General features: G+C 39.7%; 2 protein-coding genes across 4 annotated transcripts in view; one reads left to right on the top strand and one right to left on the bottom strand.

Annotated features, from left to right (window-relative positions):
* Positions 1-4322, bottom strand: part of zdhhc17 (zDHHC palmitoyltransferase 17) — a 37768-nt gene extending 33446 nt beyond the window's left edge. Inside the window, exons 1-2 of the mRNA XM_030719937.1 lie at positions 4200-4322; positions 3935-4014 (exon numbers count right to left, since the gene is read on the bottom strand). Coding sequence (XP_030575797.1) covers positions 3935-3997 — 63 coding nt within the window. The 5' untranslated portion in view covers positions 3998-4014; positions 4200-4322. The remainder of the gene's footprint in view (positions 1-3934; positions 4015-4199) is intronic.
* A 2543-nt stretch (positions 4323-6865) lies between these two features.
* The window catches only part of osbpl8 (oxysterol binding protein-like 8), an 87013-nt gene continuing 79211 nt past the window's right edge, over positions 6866-14667 (top strand). For all 3 annotated transcript variants that reach the window (XM_030719858.1, XM_030719857.1, XM_030719856.1), the window contains exon 1: positions 6866-7212. The gene's annotated coding sequence lies outside the window, so the exon portion shown is untranslated. The remainder of the gene's footprint in view (positions 7213-14667) is intronic.

Below are 14667 nucleotides of genomic sequence, written 5' to 3'. Positions count from 1 at the left end.
GAATGTTTGTACCACAAAGCATGCCAGTTTATATGTCAGCTAATTCCATTAACATGCTCCAAAAGACACCAACAGCACAAACATGGGGGTGAGATCCAGTTCAGTGAGTCCAGTTAGCAGAGATAAGGTCTGGCAGAAACTGGTTGAGCTACTCATAGATGGGTGAGATGAGTGAGAAGAAAAAAAAAAATTCTTCCCCCAGAGTTATTTTGAAGGGGGAAACTATCCTTAGGGCAAACCCTCTTTTTGCACCAAACTGTAAAAACATGCATTTTAACATGGAATTCTATGGGACCTGACTCCCTTTTGGAGCCAGCCTCAAGTGACCAATAGAGGAACTGCAGTTTTTGCCACTGCGCTGGCGTCATTTTTCAGCTCCAGAGGTTGTTTAGGGCAGACTGAAGCCTGAGGTTTTCACTTGCAGGGATTGCTTGTCCATACACTGACCTCAGATGAAACTTTGGCTATGTTTAATGAGCATTCACCATTTTTAAGTATACAACAGAAAATAAGGAAAAGCGTAACAGGTCCCTTCTAGGTCCATCTACTAGTGAAACAGGTAGCACAGCTGAGAATGAAAGTAATTGCAGGTGCTGGAAACAATGTCATGGGACTAGCAAACTGGAAAAAATGCCTCTGCCTTTGTTTGGGAGTATTTTGGATGTAGTTCCAATGATAAAGGTGAACCAGACAAAACATTACTATGTAACTTTATCTTAAGTTGCTCTCCTCCAGCTCCAAAAGCAGTTTATTAGCCATGTGGTTTTATTAAACTGCCAGTCTCCCGCTACCACCTGAACATCCTTCCTGCTCAGCCCACTATTGTGCTTTATCTGTCACTGGGTCCACCAGCAAGAACGTTGGGAAAAAAATTATTTAATTAAATTATTATACCTAATGACAACTGTGTAATAGGATACTTTTCAAACCAGGTGACATGTTTTTCAGATCACTGAGTTGACACAGAACTAGTGATGAAGTGTGCCAAGTAGACACAATGTTGTTGTTGAGAAGAGAGAGAAAGGCACCTATAGTATGTAGAGAAAGTATTGCAGGTTATAACAGTGGGTTGTCAGCTGAACAAGTGAAGGTGAAAGTGGCAAAAATTCAAAAGTGGCAACTTGCCTTCTCAAGCCTCTTAAGTTCTCACTGACTCAATAAGAACTTAAGTGAACAACAAAAAAATGTGAACAAGATTAGCAAGCCAGCCAGCACTTCAATTTTACTTTTTGGATTACCAGCCAAGGTACATCAACTCATTCTGCCAGCATCTTGGAGACTCACTAAACATTTAAGACATGAATTCTTTTGACTGCCAGCTTTAACACTTACTGAGCATGACTGGGGGTAAACTTGCCTGCTTGACCTGCTGGCTACAAACGAGCAAGAAAAACAGGACTGTTCAGAGTAAAAAAGCAAGCCATCCGTCAGTGAAGCAAATTATGGCCCCAACTGAGCTCTCCCTGATAATCAGATTATTTGCCAAGCACTGATAACAACAACTGACAACCAGGTTATTTTCAATAACCAAAAACTAACAAAATGTACAGCTACCCTGAGGTATGAGATGTTAAATGGCCTGATTGTTATATAGCACTTTTTAAACTTGATTTTCTACAGCAATAACTGTTAATCTAAATAGTGTTAAAGCTGGCTATAAATTGGTTCACAATGTTAAAAATCTAAGTAAACAGACAAACGTTGTACAAATACATTCCACTCAGGCAAGCTTCTGATTTAAGGCTTTAATACCAATTACTTCTTCAGTTATTATCAGATAAATGTGTCACAAATTGTCCTCTTTTATCAATTAAAATAAATAATTAGTTAATCATAATATATTACAAAAATATAGGGATGGATGAACTATTCATATTCCTTACATAAAAGGGCACATACCAGTGCTTGTAAATGCAAATATAATCCAAAAAATTGATTTGTAAGTATATAAAAAATAAAATTCCTAATATATATATATATATATATATATATATATATATATATATATATATATATATATATATATATATATATATATATATATATATTAATTAACAGTGTATTTTAAATTGCAATTCATTTCTGCACTAACTGACTGCTCAGTTAACAAAAAAAACCCTGATAAGTTCAACCTCGCCTGTTGAATGTGACAGCTTCACAACACTTGAACACATGAATTATTTAAAAATAGTCTCTGGAGCTTGAAAAAAAAAGGGCAACTGAAGTGAAAGGTGGAGAGTCCCAGGCATTTAAACCCTACTGGGGCTGTTCCCATTGGAGGTGGTCGTTGAGCCACTACTGACCCATTGCCATCAGGGGTTTCAGGTGAAACCACTATCGTGTGACCCATTGAGGTCACCTGAAGTAAAGTATGAGTGGGGGTTGAGGCGTCTGGGAGAGGATCTCAAGACCATCTCTGGTCAGTGATGGTCATTCACAGTGGACATAGACGGCCTCTTTTACTCCTCTTTCAAACCATCTGTCTTCTCGGTCCAAAATGTGAACACTGGCATCCTCAAAAGAGCGTACTTTATCCTTTAGGTGCAGAAGTACAGCTGACTCCTGTTCTGTCGAGGCCATCTAGGTCCACTGTGAATGACCATTATTGAACAGAGCCACACATGATAGTGGGTCAACGACCACCTCCAAAGGGAAAAATCCCACTGTGGTTTAAATACCCGGGACTCCCCACCTTTTGGCTTTAGAACTGAAGAAGCCTCTTGGATAAGCGGTGAAATGTCTTCAAAAAAATGAAAGAAGCCCAGCTGCCTTTTCTCAAGCTCTTGACACTATCATGACCTGGATGCCTGAGAACCTACACAGACATATTTAAAAATACACTTACACTTAAAAAGAGAAGTAGAACATCTTTACATTTATTAACGATAAAATGTTTTAACATGAAAAATGACGAACAATTACCAAAACAGTCTGTCAATCAACTGTTTGAATAGTCAAGTGATTGTTTCAGCTGTGGCCCAACACAATAGCTCAGAATGCTTATTTAATGCTGAACTTCTGTGACACAACAGATAAACACTGGCCATGTTACTGGCCAACAGCCCAGCACCACCAATATCTGGCTAATATATCAGGTCTAGTTAATAAGAAAAACAACAAAGTCTTCATAAGTTTTACATGCAGAAAACTCTTGCCTTGCAAAAGCTGTCAGATAAATGTGGTTTAGTAAAAAGTGGTATTTCCCTCTGAATTGTTGTGGAGTATAAACACTGAAGGACCTCTCATCTGTACTGGCACAGTATATACGGTGATATATTAAGTTACATTCAACCACCCCAATAATAACTTAACATTTCTAATGATATTAGGTGACAGAAGCCGCTTCTCCAAAGCCATTAAAGCTACATGACCACCTAACAAACACCGTAACTGACAACCCCAGCTGTTCCTGCTGTATGTTAGCTAGCTGGCTGTATGCACAGAGCACATTTCCTAGCTGTTAGCATTCACTTATTATAAGAACCGACTGTACACAACAGCTTCATACACACCTATACTTAACATACATCATCGCAGCTAGCGTGACTCCAGCCAGCTCAGCTACAAAGCTAACGTCGTATAGGATTAAACAGTAACCTCACTTCCTCCCTCACAAACTTAAACAGAGCCTGCAGCCTTGTTTCCCCGCTGTACCGTCATTTCCAGGCAAAACACAACCTGACTTAACGTTACTGCTGACACGAACATCTGTCCAGCGTTAAAAGGCTATGCAGCAGGAGGAGGGGAGGGGGGCTAGCGCTAGCACCTTTAGCACTGCTAGCTGGATGCCCCCCCACCGGTGGTTTCGCAGGGGGCATCGGATTTTCAAAAAAAAGCACGGTGAAATCACAAAGCCAGCAGCGCGCAGAGCGAGGCACCGCGTTTAGTTTGCGGGCGTGTGTTCGCGCGAAGCCGTGAACCTAAAGGACCGTACCTCAGGATGGAGAATAGGGACGCAGCCAGCTTCTTTCTCATATTCCTCCATAGCGTCGGCCATCTTGGTGGTGATGCTCGCTGAGCATTGTGGGAAACAGGAGGCAGTGCAGGAGGGGAAGAGTCAGAGGAGGAGGAAGAGAAGAGAAACACTAATGATGGACAGGTCACAGCACATAATCGAAAGGGAGTTTACAAACGTACAGCAAGAAGACATTTAGAATGATTTGTATTTTGGTTAGAGTAGTTTACTGTATTTCTCTTACCATGTGGCTGGGTCCTCAGCAGGACTTGGGTAAGGTTAGTTATCCATTATAACAACAATAAAAATTTAATCTGACCCATAATAATGCTTCAGTTACAGGGCAAATGAGGATAACTACACCGAGACCTGGAATGGGTAGTATCCTACAAACTAAATGCCAGTAGCAGTGGGACACAATGCTGAGAGGTGTTGAGCATGTGCAGGACACATATATTTCATTTCAATGTGACTTTCCCACCTTTGTTTCCAAGTAAATACACTAACAGTTAAACGGAAACCCACTGTGAAACTCAGGGTTCAACATAAAATACAGTATGCTGTGCCAGCTGGTGGGCCAGTGACGGTGTTTCCACTGATTGATTCACCTGTGGAGCAAACTGGTTAAAAGTGAGACTCACTACTGAGTAATTTTTTTTTTTCTTACAGTCAGAATTTTTTACATTAAAACACCTATAAAAGCCCTCCATCGAATCCGCTGCATGAATAGTTGAAATGCTAAGTGAAGCAGTGTTTTTACACCACCGTTAATCTGTTTCACACAGTGACAGCACCGCTAAATTAAGAGGCAGAAAGCAGTCTGTGTGCAGATAAAGTGGTAGATCTTTAAATTTGGCAGAATTCTTGCAAACTTTGCTGCAAGCTGACAGCAGCCGTCTCATTTCTCTTTCCAGCAGCGATACCTGCAGCAGAGGTGAGTGTAAAGAGGAACTACATTTATTTTAACGCTTTACTTACTAATTTTTTTCTGAAACAGATCTATAATGTAAAATATAAATCTACCAATAAATTCCTCTGTATTCATATAGCGTAAGCTAGCAGTATATAAACTCCTTAAAGTGGCATTTTTGTGGGCTAGTAAAAATATATAAGGAGCCAGTAAATGTTTGTACTGGCCTGGTGGCCCAACAGGGGGAAAAATATATTAAACAGTGGTGATACTGCTGTAAACTGTTTTCATTGATATCCATCAGTTGGCACAGGTCTCTTTGATATGCAGGTTTCTTGTGAGACTTGCAAATAACTGGAAAAAACACGATATAACCCTGTGAGAATGACCTTCTACCAGTGTCAGACAGTTATATTAATAGCTTCCCAGTCTTTATTGGAGCTGCATTTATTTGGTGGTTGCTTTAATCATGTTCCCTGAAAATTGCCTTAGCTTGTGACTTTGTGCTGAATCACAATTTTTCACCTTGAGTATAGAGTAGGCAGCATAAGATGATGATGTTATAATCAACATTTCCCATGTTGATCATAAGCTTGAGTAAGGCCTCAGCGGTGAGACACTGAAATGTCCAGATGCCATCCTCCTGAAAGATGAGTCGCTGGTTATGGTTTTGCTTCTAGGACTATATCTGATTTGCAGACTCAGCTATTTAAATTGGAAGCTCTTTCTGGTTCCACTCATTTGATTTGCAATTTGAGTGATTCAATTTCTGCCATCAGCTCACAATTTATTATTTTTTAATCAGATCTGAAACCTCTGAGGAACTGTAACAACTGAGTATGCATATCCACACAACTACTATACTAATATGGTTGGTAAACATACAGAAGTGCGCTCCACTCTGTGCGCAGAGTTTGAAAATGTGAAAAGAAGAGACACGTTTAATTTTTCAGGTAAGATTACATAAGAGTAACATAAAGAAATAGAGCTGATAAACGTATTTAATGAAGCGAGATACAAATATAGTTGTAAATGGTGCAGTACTATTTGGTCACGGGGAAACTTCCATAACGGCAAACCTGAGTGATGTATGAATTTTTAAACGGTCAAAACAGCCAAAGGAAAGCATCAATAACATTGCCGTTACCACTTTGCGCCTCTAGATGTTCTCCATGTCGCATTATGCACTTCTGTAACGCTCCCAAACCATCAAACACCACTAGATGTCACCGCGCACCCAGGCAGGGATGCTTGCAGTTCCTCGATTGCAACCGCTGCAGTAATCATCTGTTCTTTATGCATCTACAAATTGTATATTTCCAATTTATTTTTTGGGGGCATTAAAAATATCAAGTACTTCAATAAGGAGACCATCGCCCATCAAAAACACACAGGCGAGACTATGATCGTAGTTACTCACGAAAACCTGCCGGAGATAAAGTGATGTGCTATAAGCGATCAGAACTGAATAATGTATTTTGTATTTAAATTGCAATAAATAGTGTTAGCAACGGCACTCACTACTCTTATCTGTTTGAGGGTGCACCAAAGCGACTGCACGTTTGACACGTTTGCCAGGTTCCGCCAAGCCAGGAAAATGAGCCCGAGTAGGGAGGAAATGTGGCGCTGCTGGGCCAATTTATCCTGCAATAAACCTAATAAGGGATATTTGCGATTTGGTCTTCAACATGAAGTCACAAAGAAAGCCAGTGGAATGGCACACAAATTCAGCTGTTGTTTAAATAAACACTACTGTTATAAAAATATTATTGCTTTTTTAAAAAATTAAAATATTATGACAAAGTAATTCAGAGGGCGCTTTAAAGGTAAAATAGAAACAAGAAGGTAGGACACCCCAAATCGTCTTTGCTGGATACTTTTGTTTAAAATAAAGAATAACAAAAACAAACAAAACCAAAAATGAAACCAATTTTCATATATTTACTACTTTTAATTTGAAATTCGATTCCGGAAATCACGCATTTCCGGATCCTTTACTTCATTCCCCACACAAACACTCCTTATAGAATCGACTGGGCTCGCTGGTGCCTAACAAATAAACCGAAGACTGGTAGTAAATAGATAGTTGAAGGCGTACTGCCGTTCTCAAAGTATTTTTTTTTAATCTTTCCGACATTAATACCGGACCCACGTGAAGCCGCTGGGCTGAGGAAACCGCGAGTCATCACCCATTGACGCTACCAAAAGACACGTAACGTCTGTAAACATTGAAACGTCTGAAGCTAAGTGCAGACAGACACACGCCCCTGAGGACTGCTTTTAAATATTTACAGCCAGCCTTTCCTTTCGTAGGACCGCGTACCGGGAGACCTCCAGCGGAACAAAGGTAAGCTCAAACAAACAAAGAAAAATACAGAAAGGAAAGCTAACTCTACCATCTGCGGTTCATTACAAGCGGCTAGCATAATTGCTAATTGTGTATGTGTGTGGCTGAGTGACAGCCGTGACTGCAGTCGAGTAGTGCGTATTATTATGTAATAAATTAGGATTAGAGGTAGTGAGGGTAGCAGCGTCTCCATCTCCACACGCTACACTCATGCCCCCCCCCCCCCCCCCCCCCCCCCCCCCCCCCCCCCCCCGCATCTGTCCCAAGTTAAACTCTACATTTAGCCTGTTAATGCTGTTTAATTCAATGCGAGTGCAGTCCGGACTGCGCGCTGACTGATGAGGCGAGCTAAATTTGGATTTCCTGCAGCCCGCTGTATCCGGGTGATTTGTGGGAGAAGCTGTGGATTTTAAACTCTGTCTGGCTTTGCCGCTCCTGTGGGTCGAGTACTGATAATGTTGCTGCTTGTCTAATCCCCCCGGCTGCCTTTCAGTCATATCTTGGTGCAGCGTTGCATGTCTGCAGCACGTCCTCAGCTCTCGGGGCTCTGTTTCCACTTTCACCTGGCAGGAGGCTGGAGTAGAAACAGGAGAATCACAGAGCACTAACAACTCTTCCTAATTGTGTCAGACAACTTGTGCATCCGGTGGTGTCGGATAGCTGATATCACCCTGTCATGGTATCCACCTGCGATTTTGTTTTCTCTGTCCTACTTTATTTCCCATCTTGAGTGTTTATGTAGTCCTAATTGATTTTATATAACTCCAAGCTAATTCTGCATTCAAAGGCTTTGAGTGGCATTCTTCTTACTACTCAAAAGGTGCAGTGAGATGCGTGAAATTATGTTGTAAAGCATCAAGAGCAAGTAATTTTCTTTGGCATGAAAATGATCAAGTGCTTCCGAGCCTCAGGCCTCTGGCACTCATTTATATGAGTTTATCTGTTATTAGATAAGATAAGGAATCCCTTTATTAGTCCCACAATGGGGAAATTCAGTGTTGCAGCTCCTGTGGGTCAATTATCTATACCTTCTCTATTATATTTATATTTGAAATATTTCCATATTTCCACCCTGTGCTAATGTGCATGTAAAGAAGGGCAAGCCCACACTTTCCATGACAAACCCTTACTGCAATCCAAGGTCACAGGAGTAACCAGCTCATTTGCCATTCAAATGGAGTTTCCACTCAGACCTTTTTTGAAGCACAACTTATTCCCTGCACACCAACCTACTGCACACATATAGCTTTCAGTTTGACTGCAGGTTCTATTCTGGGAGTGTCGGCATAATATGAGGATATAAGAAAGAAAGGGGAAAAAAAGAAAACAATTTCTCATTTCTCACTTTTGGTTGTTTGTGCAGTGATGCAAGGCCAAGCAGGGAAGTTGAAATGATTTCCCACAGCTGTATTTCTGTGAATCAAAAATAAGCAATAGTTTATTTTTAATAAGTGAACTTTACAGGTTCATTTAAAAGCAATTTTTATTAAAAAGTCAATCTGCCAGTTATTGTTTGATTCAGTTTAAAAAAAAAAAAAATTGTCAGGAAACTGTGAAATAAATTTTAGAAACACATTTCCAGATTTAAAAATAATGTGTGATAAATGGACTAATTATTACAGCCCAGTGTAAATTTGTGGTCTCAAGTCACATCATGTAGTTTGTGTTTTGGTGTAACATGCTGTTCCTGGGTGGAGACCAGGGCCCTGTTCCAGGAAGCATGTTCAACAAACTCTGAGTCTGATCTTAAACTCTGGGTTGATTGACTCTGAGATCGGCAACTCTTGTTCCAGGAAGGCTGATCTGAGTTAGTTCAATCCACTCTGAGTATGTTCACCCTGAGTTAAGTGTGTGCGTGAGAGAGAAAGCCATCTTCAGTGGAACTCTGATACCATGACTCACCATGGCAATGGATAAATAGAGAACAGAGTCTCCTTTTTTTAATCCAGTGGACCGAGGAATATGAACATGTGTCTCACCATGATGTTTACCTTAAAAATTTGGAGGGAAGAAAAGCGCTTGTCCCACTCTGTCATCATCTCTGACAGTATGAAATTCGAGATAAAATACATAGCTTTTTTATGCTCTTTGGGGTCATCATTTACCCAACTTGGATTTTTATTAGATGAAGCTGGAATCCTAATTTTACATTTCATTTTTAAAATCAAATTATTCAGCTGTAACCTAACAGGGACACAATGTAGGTGAGAGAAACTGAAGATAAAAACATGGAGAAACAGATAAGACAGTTTACTGGTGGACCTGTGATAAGTTACCCAGATATCAACAGAATCCATGCAGATCTGCCCTCAAGCCAGGTTTTTAAAATTAAATAAAAAAAAAAAACAGTTCCTGCTACACTTTATGATGATTTCCTTTTTTCCAAATAGTATCAGACATTTAATGTACTGATGGGATGTAACAACTTTACTTTCGTAAATGGAGAATTTCATTGTTTCTGCCATTACTGGATTTAAAAAAAACATTTCTAATTTCTTATATCATCGTTCACTCTGTTACAGCTACAAGTAGAGATGTTTTACTGAGTTACTGTTAATACAGGGCAGGGCAGCCTTCCAAGTCTTTAGTGAATGTAAAGTTTTATCTGTAAAGGCAAAAGCATTATAAGAAATATCTGAGCTTATGTAGGTTTTAAATATTTCAGTATAGTTTGGAGAGATGAGCCATTTTAAATAAGGAATACAGATCGTGTCTGGACAAAATAAGCTACTATGAATGGATCCAAAACAGATCTGGATGAGATGAGATGGGAAATAATTATAATTGTAATAGTTATAATTCAGTTAAAGTAATTATTTTGTGCTGATAATAAATCTGAGGTGTAATTACTGTCTCTGTCCATATATATTGACTACTGAGGGATTGTAAAAGTGCTCATGTTAAATGCAAAAAAAAAAAAAAAAATAGCCATCTAAAGTTTAACTGGGATTTTGCTCCAGTATGTGCTTTAATACCGACTTTAGGCATGAATCGGAGTGTCAGGCAGGTGGTTCAGGTGCGGCAGGAGGGGAGGAGTCAGGGAGAAACTCAGTTTATTGAAGAAAACCTGACAGCAGGTTCACAGTCTGTTACCCCAGTGAGTGGCTCAGAGTTGAAGTTAACTCTCTTTCTGGAACAGAAAATCTGAGCTTCCCTCGCCTCAGGATTAACAAACGTTGTTGTTGCGGTTTGTTGTTTGCTAAACCTGCTTCTGCTTCTGATGAGTAGCTTGAACATCAGCATCTGTAGTGTTAAATTAAACTTGAAAAATAACTTGGCACTTTGTTAGTTTGCAGTGCAGAAAAAATTTGCTATTGCACTTTTCAGAGAGCTTTTTATTTTTTTTAGATGTGACTCAGGCTGTAGTTAAACATTAACCTTACGTTAATGAAGCTGTTTAATTAACTTCCTGAGAATCGAGGAAAAAGTAACTTTCAATTTAACTTTTTTGGTGACCAATAAAGTCTCAGGAGGATGTGTTGAGCTCTGCAAGGAGAGAAGCTTTTTTGTATACTATTTACCAAGGTAGTGTATGTTTCTGCTCCACACAATTAACCCACAGGTAAATTAGGTGCATGCATAAAATTCTAAGCAAATCAGCCTTTATTTATGTGACAGGACACCTGTACACCTGTTTTCTGTCGAAGTTTTATTTACATTTTATTGGTTTGTTTTAGCGGATGCAAACCAAATAAGATGAGTAAAATGGGTCGGGCAAGAACATGAGCAAGTTTGAGTAATTGATGCTTATTTAGACTTAATGCTGCCCTATATGAATAATTCAATTTTTTTATTGTCTCCCACAGAATAGTAGTACCAACAGCCTGCTGTCAAGTCTATGGATGCACTAAAATTTTTATTTATTTCAAACATTTCATCTGATATAAACATATTCTATAGCTGTTAGTAGTGTTTGCTGTTGAAGCAAATCAGAGGCTTTTGGGAATTGAAACCTTGCTCTTACAGTTGATGTTGGCTAGGGTAAGTCTGTATTTCTCATGGTAAATGATTATGCTGTGCAGCACTTGCATTTTATAGACTGTGATAGACTGGCTACATGTCCAGGGTGTTCCTGCCTCTTGCCCTATGATAGCTGGGACAGGCATCAGTCCCCCCCAATGCTGAAATGGAGAAGCGGAAGAAAACAAACAAATGCATGAATGAGTGAAACATACATTTTGAAATGGGGAAACTTAAGTACACTGCTCAGAAAAATGAAAGGAATGCTTTGAGATCTCAATGGGAAAAAGACATCCTGGACACTGATATGGACTGGGTAATGTGTTAGGAATGAAAGGATGCTACATCGCTTGATGGAAATGGAAATGATCAACCTACAGAGGGCTGAATTCAAAGACCTCAAAAATGAAAGCGAAAAAAATGATGCAGCAGGCTAGTCTTTTTGTTCTTTTTTTTCTTTTTTTAATTGCAGCAACTTAAAATGGTACTCAGTAGTTTGTATGGCCCCTACATGCTTGTATGCATGCATAACAACACAGGGCATGCTCCTAATGATCACTGAGCTCCTGGACAGTCTGAGGTGCAGCCTGGCAGCGTCAGATGGACCGAAACATAATGTCCCAGAGGTGTTCTATTGGAGATCAGATGTGTGGGGGCCAGTCAATGGTATCAATTCCTTCATCCTCCAGGAACTGCCTACATACTCTCGCCACATGAGGCCGGGCATTGCTGTGCACGAGGAGGAATCCAGTGGCCTCCACATGCAAAACTGTTCCTGTTTTGGTGGTTGCCTTATTGTTGCCCCTCTGGTGTTAATTTCATGAACACCAAAGCAGCTGAAACTGATTAACAACCCCCTCTGCTACTTAACTGACCAGATCAATATCCCAGAAGTTTAATTGACTTGATGCTACACTCTGATTACAACATGTTCCTTTAATTTTTTGATCAGTGTATTTAAAAATTGCTGCTTGTTATGTAGACAGAGAGCAGTTGGTGCTTATCTCAGCTGATACCGGATATAAGCCTAGAACCTGGGGAAATAAAGTATGATTTCATTGGCTGTAATCATATTTACTGTCCTTAAAGGGCTTCACAGCAACCATATTAATAATGAATTAATAAGCCTTGTTCCACACTGTGAGGAAGCAACTGTACAGTTTGCCTGGCTCAGAAAGCCCCTTGAGTGTGAATACACATGTTGCCAGTTATCTTATTTTACAGAAATCTGTAGATTTCCTTGTTATTTCTGACCTTTTATTGATAAACAAAAATGTCTATTATGTGTGAGTAAATAAGCCCAAATGAACAAAATTTAAAATAACACAACTAATAATTGTATTACTTTGTCTCAGGTTTATTTAAATGGGGATTTTCCTTTTAGCTCTGGGGGCTCTGGGGCGAATTAGGACTTGTTTCATTTCATTTGATGAGTGCGAGTGCTTTTCCTCTCTTTCTGTGCTCCCTGTTTCACTGCGTGAGCATATAGAGTGGAAGAGACAGACGGGACAGAAATCAAAATAAAAACATGTTAGTTTACGTGCAATAAGAGCTTTCCAGTCATTTTCAAACCTAACAAACAAAATCAAAAAGAGAGAATGTGGACATAGAAAGCACTGCCCATGGCAACTTTTCATCATCCGCTCATTTGACCACTGTTTATAATTAAATGGCTATAATGTTACAATCTACTGCAGGCAAAAAGTGAAAGAATTGAACAGATCAGTATGTCAGAGTTGGTATTGAATGCATATCTGACATATGTATCTGATTGGTGCATCCCTATCAGAACAGTATTACGGGCTCTAACTAATGACACTTTGATGCTCAAGTTATTGAAATGGCGAGGCCAGTGCATCAGAGCAGTGTAATCTCCCCAGCTGGGATGTCCGGGCAACTGGCTGAGGTTCGGCTGATTGGATTCATTTGCTCTGACAAATGCCAGATGTGCTCAGGGTGAGATAGTGGGCCCTCATTTTTTTCATTGTTGTGGATTTATCCAGTAGCGGCACACAAATGAGGTTACATTTGGCGTCACTTCTCCCTAGGGAGTAGCTCAGCAGTATTTATTACTATCCGTGAAAAGGTTATCTGAGGTTTACCAATAAGAAAATATTTATTAATTCCAACAAAACCACATAACTGTGTGTACCTTTCATTTTATTGTCGCCTGACTGCCACTGGGTCTTAGACACCAAACAGAAGTGAACAAACACACCTTCAGTTTGCTTAATTTGCACCGTCTCCCCAGAGACGGTGCAAATTAACAAACAATTTAGGTCTGTGTGTTTTCTTGTATCAGCTTTGCTCCAAGTCCGCTGCCAGGATGGATTTGTTATTTGATAAGAGAGTGTCTCACCAAATTAACGTCACTGTCCACCCTCACCGGGACTTTGAGCATAGCTTTGGAGGTGGGGTGGTGGGGTGGGGGGACCTTATAAATGACCACATGAACAGCTGCTTCCTCGTATTGCTGAAAGATCTGCTGCTTGTTTTGTTAGAAATGTGATGTGTGAAGGCTCATGCATCATTTAAAAGCTTTTTTTAATGCTAATGAAAAGCATCAGTAAAAAGGGTGCAGTTGGAACTTCCATGTGTTCCACTCCACTTCCTCTGAGCGCTTGTGCCTTTTAAATTAATCTGGAAGGTTGTTTACAGAACAGCAAAGGTTCCTCGAAGGTTGGATGGATGTTTTTTCCCTGTATTTGAAGAACCTTGATGAGTGGAATTCAGCATCTTTACAAAACTGTTGGTTAAATTATTATAGAAGTAAGATTAAGATCACAGTGGAATCATGATTTTCTTTATTACTGTCTCTACCAACTTCTTGGCTTCTACCAGACAAGTCTGAGCTCATGAGTTGACTCATGAATGGGATAAAGGCAGGCACAGCACAGGGAGTGGAACTGTAGATGTGGGAGACCAGTGACCACACCCAGCATTATATATTATACATTATTATTTTATATTACGTATTACAAGAGAATAAAATAAGCATCCAGGATAAAACATTAGACAGGTGTTGCAAGTGATCACCTGTGAATCCTGTTTTTAACATTCAGGTTCAATGACTGCGATCCACCCGTGCAGCTGGAAGAAAGAATCGGTGTAATTCATCAGTAATGTGTTGTGTAACTGGCCTCTGCTTTTGCTATTGCTGTATTACTCTCATACTCTTTGGGCTAAATGTTTTGAACATTTTTCAGATGTAGTGGCTGCATTTATGTGTCTGTAGGACCACAGACCTAATTCATGCAGTAAACAAAAAGAAAAATGATCTCACAGGGATGTTTGATCAGAAAGGAAGTCCAGCGATATTATATTTGTGAACATGTCGCTGGTTCCCAGCGCTCTTCATGTTTTTGTTACACTCCCAGTGGGAAATGAAATTCCACTTTCTTACTGTATATTTTCTACAGCGTTTGTTTATTTCTTCGTCCATTTTAAAATAGCACGTAGCTATTACACATTTCTGAGAACTGTAGGCAAAAAAGA

The sequence above is a fragment of the Archocentrus centrarchus genome, chromosome 23 (assembly GCF_007364275.1).
Source record: "Archocentrus centrarchus isolate MPI-CPG fArcCen1 chromosome 23, fArcCen1, whole genome shotgun sequence".
Classification (NCBI taxonomy): domain Eukaryota; kingdom Metazoa; phylum Chordata; class Actinopteri; order Cichliformes; family Cichlidae; genus Archocentrus; species Archocentrus centrarchus.
This window is presented reverse-complemented; position numbering and strand designations above follow the sequence as displayed.